This window comes from Halichoerus grypus, chromosome 9 (assembly GCF_964656455.1).
Source record: "Halichoerus grypus chromosome 9, mHalGry1.hap1.1, whole genome shotgun sequence".
NCBI lineage: Eukaryota > Metazoa > Chordata > Mammalia > Carnivora > Phocidae > Halichoerus > Halichoerus grypus.
The window spans coordinates 143,883,166-143,907,524 of record NC_135720.1 but is presented as its reverse complement, the minus strand read 5'-3'; the positions used below and the strand labels follow the sequence as shown (position 1 = coordinate 143,907,524).

At 48.0% G+C, this 24,359-nt stretch overlaps 1 protein-coding gene and 1 long non-coding RNA gene across 7 annotated transcripts in view; one reads left to right on the top strand and one right to left on the bottom strand.

The window, feature by feature from the left end:
* Positions 1-20,701, top strand: part of LOC144379142 (uncharacterized) — a 60,909-nt gene extending 40,208 nt beyond the window's left edge. For 2 of the 3 annotated variants that reach the window (XR_013441500.1, XR_013441499.1), the window contains 3 exons: positions 17,136-17,388; positions 19,475-19,600; positions 20,408-20,701. This is a non-coding gene — a long non-coding RNA (uncharacterized LOC144379142). The remainder of the gene's footprint in view (positions 1-17,135; positions 17,389-19,474; positions 19,601-20,407) is intronic. The other variant, XR_013441501.1, reaches the window with a different exon arrangement.
* Positions 1,349-23,469, bottom strand: PGBD1 (piggyBac transposable element derived 1). Of its 4 annotated transcripts, none has more exons than XM_036111014.2 (7): positions 23,132-23,469; positions 19,107-19,591; positions 17,768-17,924; positions 8,645-8,694; positions 7,438-7,567; positions 6,600-6,696; positions 1,349-3,193 (listed from the first exon to the last, which is right to left on the bottom strand). In XM_036111014.2, exons 2-7 carry the CDS (start codon positions 19,500-19,502, stop codon positions 1,639-1,641), a joined length of 2,385 nt encoding a protein of 794 aa, XP_035966907.1. In that variant the 5' UTR covers positions 19,503-19,591; positions 23,132-23,469; the 3' UTR covers positions 1,349-1,638. The 4 variants fall into 4 exon arrangements, with proteins under 4 accessions (XP_035966907.1, XP_035966906.1, XP_035966909.1 ...); XM_036111013.2 differs by having other exon boundaries at positions 19,107-19,515; positions 23,132-23,468; XM_036111016.2 differs by lacking the exons at positions 7,438-7,567; positions 8,645-8,694 and having other exon boundaries at positions 19,107-19,515; positions 23,132-23,466.
* Positions 23,470-24,359: the final 890 nt, after the last annotated feature.

Below are 24,359 nucleotides of genomic sequence, written 5' to 3'. Positions count from 1 at the left end.
TTCTATCATGAATGGATGTTGTACTTTGTCAAATATTTTTTCTGTATCTATTGAAATGATCATATGGTTTTTCTCCTTTCTCTTATTGATCATGTTGATTGTTTTTGCGAATATTGAACCAACCTTGCATCTGGGAAATTAAGCCCACTTGATAGTAATGTATGGTTTTTTTTAATATACTGTTGCGTTCAGTTTGCTACTATTTTGTTGAGGATTTTTGCATTTGTATTCATCACGACCTACTTATCGTGCACAAAGGAGGCTTAGCTAGGGACTTCCCTGTCCTACCAGGTTCCCACAAGATATGGCCCAAGAGCTCATGGGACTTGGGCTGGGATCTCGTGAGATTTGCCCCAAGATTATGTGAGATCTGGCAATGAAAAGAGGTGGCTTGTTTTGGGGGGTGGGAGTCCCAGACAGACTGCTCTGAAGTCGACAGCCTGGGAGAGTGCTCAGGCAGTCTGCTTGTATTCTCAGATGAGCCAGCTCTCGTGCATGTTGCTCCATCCTGCAACTGCTGCCCTATTTCTATCACCTCTACTTTAGTGTGAATAAGGGGCCACAAGGCCCAATCATCCCTGTTTCTGTGCTGTAGCCTCTAGTTCCCTTTTCTTTTTTTGTGGTGTCTTTATCTAGCTTTGGTATCATAGAATGATTTGTTGGAAGTTTTCCTTCCTCGTCTATTTTTTGGAATATTTTGGAGTAGAATTGGTACTAACTCTTCTTTAAATGTTTGGTAGAATTCCTCTGTGAGGCCATCTGGTCCTGGACTTTTGTCTGTTGGAGAGTTTTGATTACTGATTCAATTTCTTTGGTGGCTATGGGTCTGTTCAACTTTTCTATTTCTTCCAGATTCAGTTTTGGTAGTTTATGTGTTTCTAGGAATTTATCCATTTCTTCTAGGCTGTTCAGTTTGTTGGCATACAGGTTTTTCACCATGGGCTTTATGTCAACTTCATCCTACTGTTGACTTTTTCCTTTCTTCTCCTGAAGATGCTATTGTTACCCGATTTGCTTCCTATTTCCTCAATTTTCTTTACTCTTAGCTGCCTCTGCCAACTCCCACAGTCCCAACAGGATACACCTTTCATTTCAGTATTCAGAGGTACTTCACTTCCAATTTCTCCTTTATAGTACTCCTTCCAGCGCCCCTGCCTGGCCCTTCTCTCCTGCCCACCATCTGATCCAGTTTCATACCAACACTGAGGTCATCAGCCTCTTATCACCTAAGGTCTTTCTTAGATCATCCTTATGTCATGGGCTCTGCCTCAGTTTTCAGCTGTAGATTCAGCATCGTCCTATGGTTACTATGACAGTGCTTGCATTTTTAAAAATCTCCACAAAAAACTAAAGAGGCACAATTTCATTCTTTCAGGGCACAAATTAATCAATTTAACAAATGATTTCTCACGTCTCACACCAAAAATTAGTCATAGAAAAAGGTGGCACTCAAGTTCAACATTTTTACAGATAATTTAAAAAATTACTTGTTATAATAGTCTTTGAAATTCTACATAGTAAAAATATTACTTAAAATTCCATTACATACATCAGGTTTGCTTTGGAAGGGTACAATCTGATTTGTACTTGTAATTTTTTTGTCTTGTTAATATTGGCATTGTGTTCATTTTATCTGCCTTAATCTGACAGATTAGCATTGTGCTCCAAGTAGAAATGTGCAACGTATCTCCGAAAATCCAACAGGTCTAGAGAGGTACCTGGGTTACAGGCTCTGTGTAGCTGCCATGCATTGTTCATGGCTACATCAATTATGTAGCTTACCAAAATGGAGTACCATTTCTTGCTTCTTATTCTCACCCTGTATTTGGAAATGATTTGATCCATTTTAGCTACACCTTCCCTGCATTCATCATACAATTTCACTATAGATGGTTGAGCTATCTGATGGATGTCCTCCTCATCGGCAGAACAACTTAGCTCACTGGCTGGTTCTATGCCCACAGCATTGGAGCATAGACTGATAATGTCATCACCATGCCAACGACACAAAATTATCTCCTCATTTTCTTCGACTCGGAAATCAAAATAGCCCTTCTTCATTTTTCTCATATGTTCTGCATTCATGAGGGGACATTTTTCAGTCCTGTTCTCACGAATTGTTCCTGTTGCCCTCACTCCTTTTTTCTTCAAGGCTGACACCAATTTTACACTTGTAAAGAAGCTATCAAAACACAGGTGATAGGGATATTGGCCTCTCTCTAAAAGAACATCAGCAAAATGCATCACTAGATTTCCACCTAAACCAAGATCTAGATCCTTATCCACCATCACTGTTGATTCTTCTTGATAGGGCTCAAACCACACCAGATAACCCTGTGTGGTTGTGCCACACCAAATTTTATAGCCAATTCTAATAGGTTTCCCATTCAAGAATTGGTCACTGTCAAAGCATTCACACATTGTCTTATCAAAATAATAGTATTCTTCCAGGGGAGCATACAGGAGGAAATTTCTATTCATTTGCTTTATGAGAGGCCTCAATTTTGTAAACTTATCTTTTTGATCTAGGTGGCTATTATCTGCAAAATGTAAGTATGAGAAAATCAATTCAAATCTGTCCCTTCTAATTGCATCTCTAACCAGGTTCTGATCAGCATCAGAGATTTCCCAATACATTCCCCTTCTGGGACGCCTCACAAATCCACTCAAAAGCAAGATACCAAACACACACCTTATTTCCTGAATTGTGACTTCCAAATTGACATTTTTCTGAGATGCGTAATTATTGGTTTCGTTGACAATCATGTTGAATATTTCATCATCAAAAAATAACTCAAAGAGCTCTACTGGGTTCAGCTTCTCACTCTTGAGATTCAAAAGTCCAGAATCCAGTGCCGACCAGCTTGGGAAGTTGGGTTTAATGTCTCTTTTGGTCCAATTCTTCTCTGGCACATTTGACATCTTTAGCTTTTTTTGAGCATGGTGGGCCTCAAGCTTGTTATCTTCTTCCACATCTGAGTCACCAGAAAATGCAAGGCCTTGTAGCAGTTCACTCACTCGAGCTTTGTCCTTTTTTCTCCCTTTTCGGGTCATGTCTCCAGCAGCATATTCCAAGGATGAGATGTGCATTCGGGCCCACAAGTCACCCGGGTGACGGTCCTTCAGAGTGTTCAAATGTGCAACTGTCCTTTCCGTACAGACAGAAGTACAAGGTGGCTGGGGCACACAATCTCTAGGAATGAAAAAAAAAAAAAAACAGGTTATAAAAATCCTTAGTCTTACTATGACATGAATCTGATGACACCTAAGTAGTCTTGTGTGGAGATTACCTGCTCCTCACTCCTAGGACCTAACACTTCTGGCCTCTCCCTAGCATGGTCTCACTCCTCAAGACAACTAGTTGTGGAATCTGAAAGAAGGAACCTGGGCATCTTCATGCAGCACCTCCCTCCTCTTCAGAAGCAAGTGGCAGATGCTCCAAGTTGTGTCAGGCAGGGCTGTGTAGGGGAAGGTCTGCTGTGCTGCTCCTTTCCTAGCCAAGCTTCCGTCAGTAATGAAGCCGAGGTTTCAAGAATCATTTGTTTTACTCCTGTATCTCCATCAGTTGGTTTTAAACTTGGACAAGGCAAGGGGTTGTTATTTACTGGGCTCCCTCACACCGCTCTCAGAATTTCTGAACATGGAAGGATTAAGTCTTTCCTAGCTCTACATTCATCTGTTGGACACACTGCTCTGGGGAGAAACTTAAGAGAAACTCAAACTTACTGCCGTTGAACTGGTTTTTATGGGGTTTACGAGGAAGCAAGCTAAAGTTACCAAGATGAAAAGTGTTATACACAGGCTTCTCTTTTTATTTGAGAAATTTGCATTTCACTCACTAATGTCCCATTGGTCAATAGTCTAGTTGCAGAGGACACAACAGGGAAAAGCACTGAAAAGAGTACAATTTATACTACATATATTTAGTTATTTGTAAAGCATTTATCCTGGGTGTCTCCAGTGTGCACGTATGGCCCATTCAACATTCCCTACCGTTCGTAGAGCTCCCTAATGTTCTCAACTGCAGGGACCCTGTGCGGATGCCACCGTCGTGCTGCATCTTTTCAGTCTAGCCGGCTCCACCCCTGCCGTTCCATCTCACGGACTCCTCCCTTCCCTCCTGCTTCCACTTCCCTTCCTACTCAGTCAACTGACCCCACAATCCATCACCTTAGCCCCTCTCTGGCCAGGATCATCAACCACCTGCCCCAGTGACCTTCTGTAGCACCAGACCAGCCAGACTTCAGCCCGGGGTGGAACCCATCGTTGGGTCTTCTCCAGTCCTCTGCCCAGGGTGAGCGGCGCCACAGAGCCCACAGCACCAGGGCGACCATCACTGCTAACCGTGCTGGTCTCCGAGATTCAGCTGGTCACCACCCTGTCTGGAGTCCTCCTTCCCCCTCGTCCCTTTCTTCCCAGTTCCCCACATTTCATATCTTCATCATTCTTCTCAAAGCTTCAATCCCACAGCCTCTTCTCCTACTCCAGAGAGGACCCCAAATTCCTCAGGCAGAAACCTGCTCGTTGACACAGCCTGCCTTCTGTGACTCCTCTCCTAGTTCTCCAGTCCCCTCCGGGTGCCGGCATGTTCACTTCTCTGCCTCTCTCCCTTCCACCTCCTCTGCAGCCAGCAAACTCCCGCCTGGTCCCTGAGTCTTCCTCAGACGCCCGCTGCACTGCAGCTCTGCCCCTGCGCTGTGCCCTCACGGCACCTACGGACGGTGGGCTGTCTGCGGTCACAGGACTGCGTAAGAGGGACAAGAGGCTTGCTGAATGGGTGGAACAAAGGAAAAACCATTCGAAAGCTGGAACTTACAAAAATGTGCCTAGAAAATAGTCTTTTCAACACAACTCTCTCTGGGCCTATCCCATCGGTTCATCACTGATTCTTGACCCACACCTCTGTCTAGTTCATCGTGGCCTGTGACACCCTGAGAAAGTTTCCCTAATCATCTGCTCGGGGAGAGTGGCAGACTGTGACTTTCCTGCCAGCACCCGTGCCTCTTCCTGCTAGCTCGTCAGAAAGCCAGTTCTCCTGGAGGCAGCCGCCTGTCCTGGTAAAGGCCACAAACGGGTCTAAGCCAGTCCTAACAATCCCTTTTTGATACTCAGTTCCCCCAGCCTCTCTTACGGCCGGACGTGGTCCTCGGAGGCCATTTCAGCCAGTGAGAAATAGGGGAAAACGTCTGTTCTTGGAACCAGGAATGAACATGGGTAGAGCTGCAGGGACCATCCTGTGGGCCTGGGTGGATAAAGCAGCCCCGGATCCTTGACTAGGAGAACTGGATAATGACACATGCTGGCGAGTATGAACCTGGTGCATTGTTTTCAGAAGTCCATTTAGCATAAATTTAGTAAAAACACATCCTAGGACTCAGCAATTCTGTTCCTATTTGTCTCAGAGAAGTTCTCACACAAGGGGCATGGAGTAGAGGCTGCTCCCCGCAGCAGTGTTCCTCCTGAGGGGGCCTGCAGGCAACTGGGTGACCACCGCTGGGGAAGTGATAGGCGGGCCGTGAGAGGTTTGCCCCACAGATACTAGGTGGCAGCTGTGAGTACTCAGAAATACGGACAGGTCTTAAAACGTGATGCTGAGTGATAATATAATACTATTTAAATAATTTAAAGCATTCACATAAAGCAAAAGTGCGTATTTTACACACAGATATTGATAATGGACATGCATCATGGCCCAAAATGGTGGAAGAAGGAAAGGGGAGTGAGTAGTGGGAAAAGGTGGTGAAGAAACTGTGTGGCTGGCGGGGGCCGTGGGGGGATGAAGACACGGGGAGTCAGGTTTCCGGGCACTAACGTTAAATGTCCCTGACAGGCACACCACCAGATTCCTATTGTGCCAGTACAATGACTTCATAAAATGTTATTTTAGTGGGAGCCTGGCTCAGGCCTCTGGGCTTTATGAAAAATTTCACTTTTCTTAAGCTTCAAGACATTTCCATTTTCACTAAGATTTAGCTCCGATTCCCTGCCCTGAACAAATGTCCCCACCACTGCCCTGCGTGCCAGGCTAATTATCCCATACTGTTTCCTTTCTCCTCTTTTTCTCACCTCCGAGGAGTTAACTGCCTCACCCAAACCTAACACTCTGCCTCTGACTGGGTCCCTCCTGTCCTGCTTTAGGAGTATCTGTGCTCCATGTTCATTCATTCATTCCCACAACCAGCACTTACTAAGTACCTACTACTATCTTTAATATCTGCGCCATCAGCTACTTTCCTAATGCTAGGTCTTTCCTCACTGCCATGACGGGCCTCACACTCGTCTAAATTCTCCGCCTTTTCTGGCTTATCTGTAGCTCCTCAAAGACCTAAGGGCGCTCAGGGAAGGGTGACCAGGCAAGGTAAACAGTCTTTCTGTTTAGAACAGATTCTTGGAGGCACCTGTGCACCGACTGAAGGTTTTGTGTAATGCGGATAATGGTAGGTCACCGTGGCATGGGACCTCCTGTGATCACAGAAGTGAGAGTTACTTTCCTACATTATCCCAGGGAAGCAGCTCCAGACCAGTTGGTTTCTCTGGTTCCATTCCAATCTGTTCCGACAGCTGCAGGATCTGTTCCACTTACAACCATGGACACTCACCTGTCGGGTATTCCTGGGGCCTCAGCACCGTGCTCCATTTCTTGAGAAGTTTCTTTCTTTGCATTAAATAATCCATCTTTAGTTACAACTTCTTCAGCTAAAATAATACAATAATTTAAATGTCATCTGTTGCCTGAACTGAGAAAGGGGAAAAAATCTCCAGAGCAGGGAATAGGATTTTCTTTTTCAGTGAGCTCTACGCCCAACGTGGGGCTCAAACTCACAACCCTGAAATCAAGAGTCACCTGCTCTACTGAGCCAGCCAGGCGCCCTGGGAACGGGATTTTCAAATTAACATAATCATCGGGTGTCCCAGAAGTGCTGTCACAGCGGTCCTACAAAGTCTGGCACAGTGTGGGAAGATAATACACGAAAGGTCAATTAGCTGGGGAGAGGGTCTACCAAGGTCTGTATTTAAAGAAAATAATATGTGGATAATATTCTTCTCAGAGTGTGAAGAGAACGTCTCTGAGATAAAGAAGGGATCAGGCAGAGGAGTGTGTGGGGCTTCCAGACACAAAGAGATGTCTGAACATGACAATTACATGGAACCCTTTATAGGGAAGAAAATGGAAGCAAAGGAGCCGTGAGGGATTCAGGGAATGTGGAGGGATGAGCAGAGAAGATAAGAATCAATAAGCTGAGTGATTAGTGACAGAAGAAGATAATGTGATGGGGAGGGATGCGAAATGGTAAGGGCTGAGACAAGCCTGCAGGCAGAGGACAGAGAAGGGAGGGGAGGGCGATGGTGCGCAGGGAATGTCGGCTCCCAAGGGCCAAGTCAGAGTCACGGGACACGGTGCGCCCAGACACGGGACCCGCCAGAGGCTGCCCTCACCCATCAGACGGACTTTTGTAACCTTCCCCTGAGTGAAGTCCCCACAGGGGCCCCCAGGAGCCAGACTCCGAGGTGGCTGCTGCTCTGCCACAAGGGCCTGGGCGGCTTCTTCCTCAGTCTTCACCGATGTCTGCAAAGGCAAAAGACAGCTTCGTAGTCTTCCCTGTGGTAAGGATGGGGGGGGTCCCGTTGTGAAGGGCGTGGACACCCCCCCCCAGAGCAGTAGTGCAGCCCCTCGGCAGGGCCGTGCTCTCTCTCAGGGTCTCGGGGGACCGTCCTCGCTGCCCCGCTGGCTGCTGGCGGTTGGCAGGAATCCGTGTCCTCCGGCCTGTAGATGCGTCACTGCAGTGTCTGCCTTCACACGGCCTCCTCCTAAGGACACCACTCACCAGATCTGGGCCCCCCCCACATCCAGAATGACCTCATCTTACCTTCATCACACCTACAGACAGGTACCTGCAGTGTTGGGGCTGCAATATATCTTTCAGGGGGACACAGTTCCACCCACATCATCAACTATATTGATTTAAAAACATGTACAGGTGACTTTTATTTTCTCTACAATTATTTTCATAAAGATAAAGTATTTGTTAAGAATAGAAGGCACTGAGTTTCACAAAATTAAGAACTAATTAGAAGTCACAAAAAAGGACCAAGTGAAGACAGGACTCCACAAGGACCATGTTTTGATAAAACTGATTCAGCAACACAGGACTTAATGGAAGACATAATTATTTTTTAACTAAATGACTAGGAAAATGAGTGAACCACTGAGAGATTAAGGAAAAAAAAGGTCCATTTGTGGTGATGTGAAGTTTTGCGCTGGATACACAGAATGAACGTTACCATCATAAATGTTAGGTCTGTGCAAGGACACCAAGAATAGAAAGGAAGAATCCCGGAGGCCAGGTAGGGGAGACAAGGCAGAGGCCCCCAAAGCTAAGAGTGGAGGCACTTTCTGAATGCAAGGGTCTAACTGGCCCTTCCCTCTCATACTTGACATGTGGCTAAACACGGCATAGAATAGGCAACAGCACGTCATTCACACGCCCCCGGCAGGAGGCATCCGTGGCCTGACACCTGTTCCAAGGTGGAGGTAGAGGGGCGGAGCTGCTTGAAAAGCTCCCCCAGGTGAAGGGCGAGGAGGAGGTGGCCGGAAAGAGGGCTGCCACCCACCACATTCCCATGAGCTGGGCACCCTCCTCACCTGGGACCCGGCTGCGTCCTTGCCTCTAGCTGGTCCCGGGGGAGCAGGCCCTGTCGGGGGAGGAGACCAGAGTCTCGCATGAGCCACGACAGCCGGGAGCAGTGCCCTCTGGGGGGGGAGGGGCAGCCTGCACAGCCTCTGATGTGCATGAAACACTGTCTGAGACGGAACACCACAACTGTCCCCATCTGTCCGGAATCCTAGTTCTAAAACTGTAGGGCCTCCCACCCGCACGACTGAGTGCTTGCGAACTCTTCAAGTGCTTTATAGTGATGCACTTTCACATAAAGCAAACTTTATTTATTTTTTTTAAAGATTTTATTTATTTATTCGACAGAGAGAGAGACAGCGAGAGAGGGAACACAAGCAGGGGGAGTGGGAGAGGGAGAAGCAGGCTTCCCGTGGAGCAGGGAGCCCGATGCAGGACTCGATCCCAGGACCCTGGGATCATGACCTGAGCCGAAGGCAGACGCCCAACGACTGAGCCACCCAGGCGCCCCATCACATAAAGCAAACTTTAAAGTCACAGATGAAAATAAACAGGAGGAAGAAGCTAGTGCTAAAGGGAAACTTGAGCAGAGTAGAGGTACCCGGCAAGGGGAGACAGGAAAGCGGAAGAGAACCGAGGGAACAGGAGCGGAAAGTGGCGGCGGCTGTGCGTGGATGCAGTGGGGGGGGTAGGGGTGGCACTCTGGGAAATGTACCCCCCCCACACACACACACACAAGCCATGTTGTGCGGGCGGTAGATGCTGGCAATCCGCCATGCTGGAAGCTGCTGATTCTAAAAGGACCCACAATGATCAAAACAGGAAGGGTGATTGCACAGTGCCGGGTACCGTGCTGCTGCTTAAAAAGATTGTTTCCAACTCCAAATAATCCCAAGTCCAGATCCTCCTCTCCATTTATCCTTGCAGATTCAGGGGGATCAGAGCTAAGTGCAAAAACAGAAGTCAAGAGCCATCCAGGGAAGATGGTGGAGTGGGTGGACTCTAAGCTCACCTGGTCCCATGGATACAACTAGATAATAACCCCCTTCAGTGTAAAGAACCCAGAAAATGACCCAAAGACTGGCAGAACAGACTCTCCACAAGCTAAATGTAGAGAAGAGGCCACATCAAAGAAGACAGGAAGCTGGAGGTGCAAGTCAGGAGGCAAACTGACCCTCGGGACTGTCTGCAGGAGGGAGGGAGAGGGGAGAGAAACAGACCCCCCACACCGGGGAGCCTGTGGGGGTGGGGGCGGGGGGGAGGGATGAATCCCATAACCTCCAGCTTTGAAAACCAGAACAGCCGAATTTCATACAGTCAGCAGTGCTTAAGCTGGAACTTTAAAGATCAGCCTGCTGGGCTCTGAGAAGGGAGGGCAAGAGGAAAAGGAGTCCCCGGCCTTCAAGAGACCGCACCGCAGGCAGCCCCACTGGGATACAGCACACAAGCGCAGTCTGAGAACTGCCTGGGGTAAATGGAAGGGAGATTTGCTTACTACTCTCAGAGCGATGCTGGAGGGACAGGAATCGTTGGGAGACTTCAAGAACAAAAGCGCTGGCAGGCTCCGCTTTCCTCTGCTTCAGCCCAGCCTAGATCCACAGACGTGTGGGAGCCAGGGTAGTGCAGCACTCACCACCCAAAACGGTAACAGCAAGCCTCACCCCCCCCGCCCCCCTTCTACAGCCACACCCCGTCCATCCCCACCACCTACGGAGTTCTGGGCAGCTGCAGTCCCCTCCTGCTGTGGACCTGCACGGTCCACACCACATGCCACGTCCACACACTCAGGGGACTCCCCTATCCAGCCTGTCGCAGGAGTTTTCTAAAGGGGGGGCTCCAGGCCACCCCCCACAGCCAACCTACCCAGAAGCTGCTAACACCACGACCCTGCCCCCTCCCGTGCACCATTAGCCAGAGCCTATCCAAGCCTGGGCCACACGCCTGGCAGTGTGCAAGCAACCCCAGCAGGGGCCAGCACCACTCCCAAGTGAATCCTGCCCCAGGGAGACGGCAAGGGAACAACGCACACCAGTCTGATGTGGCCCCAGCAGCAGACGGGGGGCAGACATCGGGTCTGACGGCAGCTCCACCTGCCGACACAAGCTGCCTGGGGGACAACACAGGGAGAGCACCCTGCAATTTGGTGCCACTGCATCTTTGGCAAACACCCGAACTGCCTCAACTCAAGCCCCAGGCAGCCCCAGACTGGCCCACTAACACAGGGACCAAACGCAGGCTACAACAGGCAAAGAGAGCCACTGCAAAGGACTACACTGAAGGCAAACGCAGCTCACCCACAACCCTAGGGCACACACAACATAGAGACCCCCAGTGAAGTACCATGTTCTGATGAACAGGGAACACTGCACTGCAGGCACTCCTGGACTCTTCATAAGGCCACTACTTACAAGAGCAGGAGACATAGCTGCCCTTCCTAACACAGAAATAGACACAGAGACAAAATGAGGAGACAGAGGAATACATCCCAAATTAAAGAACAAGACAAAATTGCAAGACGGCTAAATGAAACAGTTAAGTAATATGCCTGATAGAATTTAAAGTAGTGATCATAAAGATAATCACTGGACTTGAGAATAGAGTGGAGGATCTCAGTGAGACCCTTAAAGAGACAAGAAACCTAAAAAGAACCAGAGATGAAAAACAAATTAAAAATATACCAAAGGGGGGCGCCTGGGTGGCTCAGTTGGTTAAGTGACTGCCTTCGGCTCAGGTCATGATCCTGGAGTCCCGGGATCGAGTCCCACATCGGGCTCCCTGCTCAGCAGGGAGTCTGCTTCTTCCTCTGACCCTCCTCCCTCTCATGCTCTCTGTCTCTCATTCTCTCTCTCACAAATAAAGTCTTAAAAAAATAATAATTAAAAAAAAAATACACCAAAGGGAATAAATAGTAGAGGAGAGGAAGCAGAAAAATGGATCAGTGACCTGTAGGATAGAGGAATGGAAAGTAATCAAGCTGAACAGAAAGAACAAAGTAATAAATAATGATAATAGATCAAGCATAACAACACGAACATCAGAGGTATCCCAGAATGTGAGGAGAGAGAAAAGAGGGCAAAAAATTTCTTTAAATAAGTAACAGCTGAAAATCTCCCCAATCTGGAGAAGGAAACAGGAATCCAAATCCAGGAGGCAGAGAGAACCCCCAATTAAGTCAACCCAAGGAGATCCACACCAAGATACATGGTAATGGGTGGCTCAGTCAGTTAAGTGTCTGCCCTCTGCTCTGGTCATGATCTCAGGGTCCTGGGATCGAATCCTGCATCAGACTCCCTGCTCAGTGGGGAGTCTGCTTTTCCCTTTACCCTTCCCCCTGGCCCATGCTCGCTCTTGCTCTCATAAATAAATAAAATCTTAAAAAAAAAAGATACATAGTAATTAAAATGGCAAAAATTCATGATGAAGAGAGAACTTGAAAAGCAGCAAAAGGAAAACCATTACATAGAAAGAAAAACCCCATAAGGCTATCAGCTGATTTTTCAGCAGAAACTATACAAGCCAAAAGGGAGTAGCATGATATATTCAAAATGCTTAAAGAAAAAAACCTGCAACCCAGAATATTCTATCCAGAAATGCTATCATTCAGAATAGAAGGAGAGGTAGAGTTTCTGAGACAAAGTTAAAGGAATGCACCACTAAAGCAGCCCTACAAGAAATGTTAAAGGGGATTCTTTGAGTGGAAAGGAAAGACCACACTCAGGAGTAAGAAAAGCAGGAAGGACATAAGGAGTAAAATTAAGTATATCTATAAAAGTCAACCAAGGAATTCACAAAATAAAAGGATGTAAAGTATGAAACCATATACCAAAAATGTGGAGGGGGCGAGGAGTAAAGAATGGGTTTAAACATAAGCAACCATCAACTTAATATAGACTGCTATATGCAGATGTTATACACAAACCTAAAGGTAACCACAAATCAAAAACCAGTGATATGCAAAAAACAAAGAAAGGAATTCAAATATCTCACTAAAGAAACTCAACAAACCATGAGAGAAGAAAGCAAGAGAGCAGAAAAGAACTTTAAAAAAAAAAAGTAACAAAATGGCTCTAGGTACATACCTATCAATAAACTTTGATTGTAAAAGGAATAAACTCTCCAATCAAAACACAGAGTGATGGAATGGATAAAAAAGCAAGACCCATCTATATGCTGCCTACAAGAGACTTTAGCCCTAAGTCACATGCAGATGGAAAGTGAAGAGATGGAAAAGCAGTTATCATGCAAATGGAAGTGAAAAGAAAAGTGGGTAGCAACACTTCTATCAGACAAAATATACTTGAAAACAAAGATTGAAACAAGACAAAGAAGGATATTACATAATAATAAAAGGAACAATCCAACAATACGACATACCATTTGTAAATATTTATGTACCCAATATGGGAGCACCCAGATATTTAAAATAATTATAACAAACATTAAGAAACTAATTAATAGTAATACGATAATAATAGAGGACTTTAACACCCCACGTACATCGATGGACAGATCATCCAAACAGAACATCAACAAAGAAACAGTGGCTTTGAATGACACACTGGACCAGATGGATCTAACAGATATAATCAGAACATTTCATACTAACACAGCAAAATACATTCTTTTCAAGTGCACACAAAACATTCTCCAGAATGGATCACATATTGGGCCACAAAACAAGTCTTACAAATTCAAAAAGACTGAAGTCATGATCATTTCAATAAATGCAGAAAAAATACTTGACAAAGTACAACATTCATTCATGATACAAACCCTCAAGAAGGTTTAGAGGCGACATACCTCACCCTAATAAAGGCCATATATGAAAAAATCAAAGCCAACATCACAGTCAATGGTGAAAACCTTAGAGCTTTTCCCCTAGGATCAGAAACAAGACATGAATTTCTACTCTCACCACTTTTATTCAACATAGTACTAGAAGTATTTGCCACAGCAATCAGAACAGAAAAAGAAATAAAAGGCATCCAAATTGGTATGGAAGAAGGAAAACTATTTGCAGATGACATGATACTATATAGAGGAAACTCTAAAGACCGCCAGAAACCTATGAGAACTGATGAATGAATTCAGTAAGGTCACAAGATGCAGTGGTCCACTGCATTTCTATACATACACTTATAACAAAGTAGCAGAAAGAGAAATTAATAAAACAGTCCTATTTACAACTGCACCAAAAATAATAAAATCCTGGGAACAAACTTAACCAAGGAGGTGAAAGACCTGTACTCCGAAAACTATCAAACATGGGTGAAAGAAATTGACAATGACACAATCAGAAAGATACTCATCCTCATGTAGTGGGAGAAGAATTATTGTTAAAATATCCTTACCAGACAAAGAAATCTACAGATTAATGCAATCCCTATCAAAGTACCAACAGTATTTTTCACAGAACTAGGACAAATAATCCTAAAATTTGTATGGAACCACAAAAGTTCCCAAATAACCAAAGCAATCTTTAAAAGAACAAAACTGGGGGTGTCACAATCTCAGATTTCAAGCTATACTCCATAACTGTATTAATTAAAACAGTATGGTACTGGCACAAAAATACACACATAAGTCACCAGAACAAACTAGAGATCCCAGAAATAAACCCACGATTTTATGGTCAATTAATTTTCGACAAAGTAGGTAGACCATGCAGTGGGAAAAAGGCAGTCTCTTCACAAATGGTGCTGGGAGAATTGGACAGCCACATATAGAAGAAGGAAACGCAACACTTTCTGACACCATACACAAAAATCCTAGACAAAAGCACAGGCAGTAATGTCTCTGACATCGTCTGTAACATTTTTTTATATGTCTCCAGAGGCAAGGGGAAACAAAAGCAAAAATAAACTTTTGGGACCTCATCAAAGTAAAAAGCTTCTGCACAGTAAAGGATACAATCAACAAAACTAAAAGAAAACCTACTGAATAGGAGAAGATATTTGCAAATGACATATCCAAAATATATAAAAAACTTATACAACTCAACACCAACAAAATAATCCAATTAAAAAATGGGCAGAAGACACAAACTGACATTTCTCCAAAGATTACATACAGATGGCAAACAGATACATGAAAAAATGCTCAACATCACTCATCATCAGGTAAATGCAAATCAAAACTATGAGATACTACCTCACACCTGTCTGAATGGCTAAAATCCAAAACTCAAGAAACAAGTGCTGGTGAGGATAGGAAAAAAAAGTAACCTTTCTGCACTGTTGGTGGGAATGCAAGTTGGTGCAGCCACTGTGGAAAACAGTATGGAGGTTCCTCAAAAAATTAAAAACAGACCTACTCTATAATCCAGGAATCACACTACTGCATATTTACCCAAAGAATATGAAAACGCTAATTCAAAAGGATATAGGCACCATTACGTTTAAGCAGCATTATTTATAGTAACCAAGTTATGGAAGCAGTCAAAGTGTCCATCCACAGATGAATGGATAAAGAAGATGTGGTATGTTTCTACAACGGAATATTACTCGGCCATAAAAAAGAATGAAATCTTGCCATCTGCAACAACATGGAAGGATCTCTAGATTAGTATAATGCTAAGTGAAATAATTCAGAGAAAGACAAGTACCATATGATTTCACTCATATGTGGAATTTAAAAAACAAAGGAAAAAGGAGACAAATCAAAAACAGCCTCTTGGGGCACCTGGGTGGCTCAGTTGGTTAAGCCTCTGCCTTTGGCTCAGGTCATGACCCCAAGGGTCCTGGAATGGAGCCCTGCATTGGGCTTCTTGCTCAGCGGGGAGTCTGCTTCTCCCTCTCCCCTAGCCCCTTCCCCCAGCTCGTGCTCCCTCTTGCTCTCTCAAATAAAATCTTATACAGGAGGCAAAAGATCAACCTAAGGAGGTCCACACCAAGACACATAGTAATTAAAATGGCAAAAAGTCATCATAAAGAGAGAATTTTATTTTATTTTTTTAAGATTTATCTATTTGAGGGCGCCTGGGTGGCTCAGTTGGTTGGGCGACTGCCTTCGGCTCGGGTCATGATCCCGGAGTCCCGGGATCGAGTCCCACATCAGGGTCCCTGCTCGGCGGGGAGTCTGCTTCTCCCTCTAACCCTACCCCCTCGTGCGCTCTCTCTCTCTCTCTCTCTCTCAAATAAATAAATAAAATCTTTAAAAAAAAAAAAAAAGATTTATCTATTTGAGAAAGCATGAGCAGGGGGAGGGGCAGAGGGAGAGAGAGAAGCAGACTACCCGCTGAGCAGGGAGCCTGATGTGGGACTCGATTCCAGGACCCTGAGATCATGACCTGAGCCAAAGGCAGAAACTCAACTGACTGAGCCACCCAGATGCCCCAGCACCCAACTTTTTAATGAGAGTCCAAACTTTAACAACCCTGCAAGATATTTCCACGTGATCTCCCCATTCTTCCCCACATTCTTGTTAAAGAAACCCTACCTACCCTTTTGCCATGCTGGTTGACTTACTATCCCTTGAAAATACCAGCACAGGAAGAGGGGATGCCAATAGCCTGGGAAATTGGTCTTTAGTTCATGTGGTCTCAGGTAACCTGGAGAAATGTGCTGGGATTATAACTGGTAGGCAGGCCTTTAGCTAGAGTCTCTAGAATATTCAGGAGGAGCTAAAAGGATATATATTTTTTAAAAAGCACTTGAAAATGCCAAGGCATGCTTCCTGAGGGCCCAGAGAGCATTGTCATCCCAGTCACACACACCACAGCGGTGGTGCCTCCCTGTGGGGATGCAGGAAACCACCGGAGGCCACCACTCTGCCCAGAGTGCCCCAGGGTCTGGTTCTATGAGCCATCTCAGGCAACTTTTAAGCATTTACTTACATGAAACAATCTCATATCCTACGACCGCTGCTATCTTTTGGTCAATTATCATCACCATTCTGACAACTGCCCACCTCCATTCATTACCCCTCTCCCATCTCCAGTCAAAATGAAATCGCTTTCAGCAGATGAATGTTCATTGTCTTCCAGGTAAGTAGGAGTGTCTACCCACTATAGGGCTCTCTACCATCTCTCAACTTCTTCACATAAACAAACCATTCTGGGGCTTTATGTAATGCTCGTTTTTCATAGCTGAAGAAATATGATAGAACCATCAGCCATGTAAGTAGGGAAATATCAAGGTCTATTTATGCTACATGATATGGTAAACACCTTAAGTAATATGAGCCCTATACATTTCATCTCTCTCTGATGATTTTATTACATGAACCATTTATTCTACACTTACTGTCAAAATATTAGTATTCACAGATTACCAACGTGGTGATTGGTAACCATGACTGGGGTAAATCATGTACCCTCTGAAATCGTATGCATAATTTTGCATGTACCTGCAATTTCCAGGGAGGAGAGTCAAGTTTTCAACAACTTCTGGGGAAAAACTAGTAGCACCCCTCACCAGAGGTTGAAAAACACTGCACTGTGGAGTTCTAAGGTCTCCTCTTTGAACTTTCTGTGTACTTTTTCTGTTCTCAATCCATCTGCAGACTGTAAACTTTGTATTCTCTGCATGGCTTACCCTATTGCCAGAGGCCTGCACAGAGCTAAACAATAACCAACAGCTGGGCTGGTTTACCTGGAGGTGAAGCCTGAAGATGGAAAGTGGGGGAGCCCTGCACACAGGAGACTGCATTCCAAATGGAAAACACAGAGAACCTGCTTAAGCCCAAAGCTGCATTTAAAATGACACAAGATTAGAGGCGGGGAAGATACTGAAGAAAATGTTACTACGGGAAAAAGGTAAGTTTGTGGAAAGCTACCACATAAATATTTAAAACACCCACAAGTATCGAATTAGAGGTGTAGAGCGGAGGTATGTAGCAGAGACACCTCTGGTCAGGAGGTCAGGTGACTTGAATTCCAGATGTTGCTCTGCCGCTGTCGGCCCTGCACAAGTCATTAAACAACCTGAGTTTTGGTTTCCCAACTACTGGGAAGGGTATTGGACAAGAAGATCTTAAGATTCCAACATTTTATAATTCCAAATGTCCTTAGAAGCTTGCTTAGATACAGGGTGAGACAAAGAAAAAACAAAATATAAAAAGTGGAGGACACAGACACCCAAGCACCTGTCAGTGTCTGCTGCCAGCGTCCACGCCGAACACCCACCGGCACTCACCACTCACTGCTGGGGGGTTCCCTTGGCAGAGCTCTGGAGGTTCACACTTCAAGGTGGTTACCCTGGGCAGGAGCTGGAGGCTCTGACACTCCAAAGAGGCTCCTTGATATTCTGTCACCAGTGGGTACATGTCCTGTCCCTGAGTATAGACAGAAGCCTGAGGACAAAAGATTCACTTTGAAAAGGCATCCTGGTGGGAACCAGACTGAACAGCATTTAGGGACATCTCCCAGAACACCAGATGGCCCCCACGTTGTCTTTTAAAGAAGCAACAAGTAAGACAAATGAGCAACACAGAGACATTCATCCATGTGGTAAACAAGGACTGCACATGTACTGAGACTCAGACTTTGTTCTACATGCTGGGGTTATCATGGCAAACAAGAGACAAGGCAGACACAGAATCTCTGCCCAGAAAGAAAACAGAACAAACCCAGATGGATGCTTACACTAGTGGATGGAACTTTAATGAGGAACAGGGTATGTACGTGATCTCAAAACCTCTCCTAAGGATTACTTACTAATTACAAGGGGGAAAATGGTAACTTTATAATACAGAAATCTGACAGACCCCACTTTAACCTCATCAGTAATGGGACAAGCCATCACCATGTGCCTCGTGATGTGATGCACTAAGGAGAATGCATAGCTTCTGTGGGATTCTAGCCTAAATGCACAAGCTGCATTCTATCATGAGAAAATAGAAGACAAACCCAAATTTATGAGCATTCTATAAGGTAACTGGTTAGTACTCTTCAAAAATATCAATATCATGACAGACAAAGAAAGACTATTCCAGATTCAAGCAGCTGTTCCAGATTCAAGGAGACTAAAGTAAAGGCAACTAAATGCAGCGTGTGATGCTGGACTATATCCTGGATCAGGATAAAATCGCCAAAAAAAAACACAAAACACTACTGGGATGATATGGCAAAATGTGAACAAGGACTACTGTGTAGATAACAGTACATAACAATTTTAATTTCCTAAAACTTGATCTTTGTATTCTGTTTATACAAAAGAATGCGCTTGTTCTTCAGAAATACATCTTAAACACTGAAGTGTTCCTACATAAAGAAGTATGGCGTCCCCAGATAATTCTCAATGGTTGAAGAAAACACAAAGCATGAGTGTGTGTGTGATACACAGACCTATGCATATGCGGAGAGGATGAGGGATAGTGCTCGCACAGGAGGGCGCACATCAGAGCACAGCGTTAACAACTGGTGAATCTGGGTGAAGAGGATACAGGACTTCTCTGTGCTACGTTCCCAGATACTTCTGTCAGTTATAAATTATTTAAAAATAGAAAGTTAAAAATTAACAAGTGTTCCCCAACCTGCTGTCCTGGGTCTCCTGTGTCTTTCTGTAGATCCTCCAGCACAGCCACCGCCTGCTCCCCGCTCTCCGGGTGCCGCTCCCGCACCCAGGCCTGCAGCTCCTCGGGCAGGATGGTCAGGAACTGCTCCAGCACCAGCAGCTCCACGATCTGCTCCTTGCTGTGCGTCTCGGGCCGCAGCCACTGACGGCAGAGCTCCCGGAGCCGGCTCAGCGCCTCGCGGGGCCCAGATGTCTCCTGGTAGCAGAACCGCCGGAATCGCAGGCGGCAAAGCTCCTGAGCCTGGCGGCTGCTCTCCCATGAGCCCCACATGTGCTCCCAGGTGGGGTCCTCCTCCTTCACTTTGACAAGGCTATCTCCATTTTCAGGTGCGCAGCCTGGCAAAGCTTCATCCATGCTGGCTTAAAGGCTTAAAGGAAAAGATTCATTTAGCCCAGGTCTACACTTCAAAAATGGTTTTCCACATCCGAGGCATAAGAATGGATCTGTAACGTGTAAGTTACAAGAGCTTCAAAATTCCATGAAACATACTTTTATTTTTGTCCCCACTGTAAGTTATGCTCAGAAACTGAGCCTGCTTGCCAGTGTTACCAGTGAGATTAATTAGAAATCTATCTTGAATCCAAAGGGGGTTGAGCCAGGAGGTAAGGGATGGAAAGTAAAGGGTGTGAGGCAAGCAGGGTTAATAAGGATGCTTGAGCAGCCTCTACTTCAGCTGGAGAGAAGAGAATTTTATCCATGGCAGAGCCAAACATACTCTCATCTGTGTACTTCCCACAGAATATTCCACCTCAAATGCAGGGGAGGTAGACGGTTTCCAAAGTCTCCTGTCCCCTAAAATTTCTTAAGATGAGATTTTGTCACTCCTTTCATCAGGAGGTGGAGTCTATTTCTCCTTCCCTTGAATCTGCTGACCTAGGACTTGCTTTGGCCAAGAGAACATGGCAGAAATGGCTTTGCAAGAGGAAGTGCGTAGCAGTCCTTGGCACACTGCCGTGAGCCTGCTGCGCTGTGAGAACGCCCAAGCTGGCCATGCTGGGTCATGTGGGTTGGAACCCAGGGGCCCCAACTGAAGTCCAGCAGCACCTAACTCCCAGCTGATCGCAACCACAGTAACTCCACCAGTAGAAATGCCCAGTCAACCCACAGAATCATGAAAAATAATAAGCTAAGGATATTTTAAGGCACTAAGTTTGGGGTTTCAACTTAATATAAGAATAGAAAATTGAAACACATACTTCAAGTTCTTTTTCTCTCTCTCTTACTCTCTCCTTTTGTGATCTCATTAATCCCAATTTCAGTATACCTCTATTCCAAGAATACGCAAATCTCTGGCTGACTCCAACTCGCCTTTACATTCCTGACTCACATCTTGAAATGCCAGTAGGATGCCTTCCAGCTTCTCCTGGGTCGTAATTTCAACACATCCCAAGCTGAAACCGGAGTCCTGTCAAAGCTGTACTCACTGTTCTCCCCATTTCCCTTGGCATCACCACCATCCCCCATGCATTCAGGCTTAAAACCTGCTTCTCAGCTGCCTGGGTGGCTCAGTTGTTAAACGTCTGCCTTGGGCTCAGGTCATGATCCTGGGGTCCTGGGATCGAGCCCCACATCGGGCTCCCTGCTCTGCCGGGAGCCTGCTTCTCCCTCTCCCACTCCCCCCATTTGTGTTCCCTGTCTCTCTGTCAAATAAATAAATAATCTTTAAAAAACAAAACAAAAACCAGCCTCTCTACACAGTCATTCGGAGTCCAGTCAATCCTTCCTCCAAAACACCTCTTGCAGCCATTCCCTCCCTTTTATTCCCTATTCCCATGGACATTCACAACTACAATAATGTTCTATGTGGTATCCCTGCCCCACAGGCCACTCTATCATCACTGCATTAATATTTCCTAAAGCACCATTCGGACCATGTTCAACACATCTCCCTCACCAAAAAGAGGGTTTCAACTGCTCCTTGGACTGGATTCAAACTTTCTCTGGGTTTTTACTGGTTTGTCTGTCATTCGATAAACTACCGAGCATGTCATTATTTTCTAGGCACAACGCTAACCCCATAATAAAACACACAGTCCCTATCCCCTAGAAACCCCGAAATAAAAGGCACAGTCCCTACCCCCTTTGCAAACTCCTCACGTCACTGCCATGCTGACCTGCTTGGCTCTTTCCCACCCACCTTGTCCTTCATGGCCAGGACTGCCCTTCTAGGAGGGCACATTTCCCAAGTCCCAGCGCAAACGCCACCCTACACCTCATGTCCAGAGGGAGGAAACCCCTCTGTTCTCCAGCCCATTCCCGTGAGAGCCAGCCTGACCCACCGCGCCCATCCAGTCCCTCTCCGGCTCCAGCAACCCCCCAACCCCCCCGCCCAGGTCAGAGGTCCGGTCCACACAGCCCCAGCGAGCCCGGCTCCCGGCCCCCGAGGTCAGAGGCCCAGTCCACATAGACCCTGCGAGCCCAGCTCCTGCCCCGGGAAGACAGAGGCCCCGTTCACACAGCCCCAGCGAGCCCGGCTCCCGTCCCCCGAGGTCAGATGCCCCGTCCACACAGCCCCAGCGAGCCCGGCTCCCACCCCCCCTCCCCCCCGAGGTCAGAGGCCCCGTCCACACAAGCCCCAGCGAGCCCGGCTCCCGGCCCCCGATCGGAGGCCCCGTCCACACAGCCCCAGCGAGCCCGGCTCCCGGCCCCCGAGGTCGGAGGCCCCGTCCACACAGCCCCAGCGAGCCCGGCTCCCACCCCCCCTCCCCCCCGAGGTCGGAGGCCCCGTCCACACAAACCCCAGCGAGCCCGGCTCCCGGCCCCGAGGTCGGAGGCCCCGTCCACACAGCCCCAACGAGCCCGGCTCCCGGCCCCGAGGTCGGAGGCCCCGTCCACACAGCCCCAACGAGCCCGGCTCCCGGCCCCCGAGGTCGGAGGCCCCGTCCACACAGACCCAGCGAGCCCGGCTCCCACCCCCCGAGGTCAGAGGCCCCGTCCACACAGCCCCAGCGAGCCCGGCTCCCACCCCCCGAGGTCAGAGGCCCCGTCCACACAGCCCCAGCGAGCCCGGCTCCCGGCCCCCGAGGTCAGAGGCTCCGTCCACACAGCCCCAGCGAGCCCGGCTCCCGGCCCCCGAGGTCAGAGGCTCCGTCCACACAGCCCCAGCGAGCCCGGCTCCCGGCCCCGAGGTCGGAGGCCCCGTCCACACAGCCCCAACGAGCCCGGCTCCCGGCCCCCGAGGTCGGAGACCCCGTCCACACAGCCCCAGCGAGCCCGGCTCCCGGCTCCCGGCCCCCGAGGTCGGAGGCCCCGTCCACAAGCCCCAGCGAGCCCGGCTCCCGGCCCCGAGGTCGGAGGCCCCGTCCAAACAGCCCCAGCGAGCCCGGCTCCCACCCCCTCCTACCCCCCGAGGTCGGAGGCCCCGTCCACACAGCCCCAGGAGCCCGGCTCCCGGCCCCCGAGGTCAGAGGCCCCGTCCACACAGCCCCAGCGAGCCCGGCTCCCGGCCCCCGAGGTCGGAGGCCCCGTCCACACAGCCCCAGGAGCCCGGCTCCCACCCCCCCTCCCGCCCGAGGTCAGAGGCCCCGTCCACACAAGCCCCAGCGAGCCCGGCTCCCACCCCCCGAGGTCGGAGGCCCCGTCCACACAGCCCCAGCGAGCCCGGCTCCCACCCCCTCCTACCCCCCGAGGTCGGAGGCCCCGTCCACACAGCCCCAGCGAGCCCGGCTCCCGGCCCCCGAGGTCGGAGGCCCCGTCCACACAGCCCCAGCGAGCCCGGCTCCCGGCCCCCGAGGTCGGAGGCCCCGTCCACACAGACCCAGCGAGCCCGGCTCCCGGCCCCCGAGGTCGGAGGCCCCGTCCACACAGACCCAGCGAGCCCGGCTCCCGGCCCCCGAGGTCGGAGGCCCCGTCCACACAGCCCCAGCGAGCCCGGCTCCCGGCCCCCGAGGTCGGAGGCCCCGTCCACAAGCCCCAGCGAGCCCGGCTCCCGGCCCCCGAGGTCGGAGGCCCCGTCCACACAGCCCCAGGAGCCCGGCTCCCACCTGGTGTCCGCGCAGCACGGCGGTCGGAGAAGGCACGGAGGGGCACCTGCGGCGCCCGAAGCACCCCGGAGGCACCAAGCGGGCGCGCAATACGTGCGCGTCCGACTGCTGGTCAGCGGACCAAAAGCTCAAGAATCGTGTTCAGCAAAGACGCGGCGGCCTCGCCACAGGTCCCGGGCGGCGGTGCGGCCGCATCTCCAAAGCTTCTTCCGCTGCTCGGGCAGCCGAGTAGCGGCTTTTCTAGGAACGCGGCCCCGGCCTCTCTAGGATCGAGGCCGCCCGTCTCTCTAGTGCGCCGGGAGGACCCCCGCCGCCGCCCTGCGCAGGCGCGTCCCGAAGACCCGAGCAGGCCCTTCACCTCTGTGAATTGTTTCCGTTAAAAACAAGATGGCAGGGGCGCGTGGGCGGCGCAGTCGTCAGGCTCCTGCCTTCGGCTCAGGTCATGATCCCAGGTCCCGGGATCGAGCCCCGCATCGGGCTCCCTGCTTGTGTTCCCTCTCGCTGTGTCTTCCTCTGTGAAATAAATAAGAAATCTTAAAAAAAACAAAAACAAGATGGCAAAGCCGAGACTCCCTTTTTAGTACCCTCAGGTTGCTGGTTAGACGAACAATGACAATCTAGCAAGCAGCACAAGTTCTTAAAATTTAAATATGTAATTATGTGTGCCCAATAAAAATCAAGTTGCTTAGAAACTATAAAATGAAAAGTACCCCATCCCCAAAGTTAACCGTTGTTAATGTTTCGTGTGTTTCCCCAGGACACTACCAGCCACATAGTAGCACTCAATAAACATTCGTTTAGGGAATATGTAGCTATATATTTTCAAACTCATGGGCTCACAACATGAATTTACACCTCAGCCTCTTCTGTTAACATAGTTTGGAGATCTTTCCGTATCAGCTTATTTTTTAACAGCCTCATGGTTTCCGTTGTACGGGTGCACACCAATTTACCTAACTATCCCTATCGTTTCATAGGACGTGTGTATATGTGTGTCTATTTGCCCACAGTAAGTAATGCTGCAGAGAACAGTATCTTCACATATTTTTATAATTCCAGCTTAAATACTACACATTGGAATTGATCTGTCAAAGAGCATGTGCATCTAAAATTTAATATATACAGCCCCCCTATTAATTTTAAAGGGCACTGCTGTTTAAAAGAATCTAAAAGAAAAATCCAGAAAAACGTGAGCATAGCTGTTCACAAAACCAGAATTATAAATGAC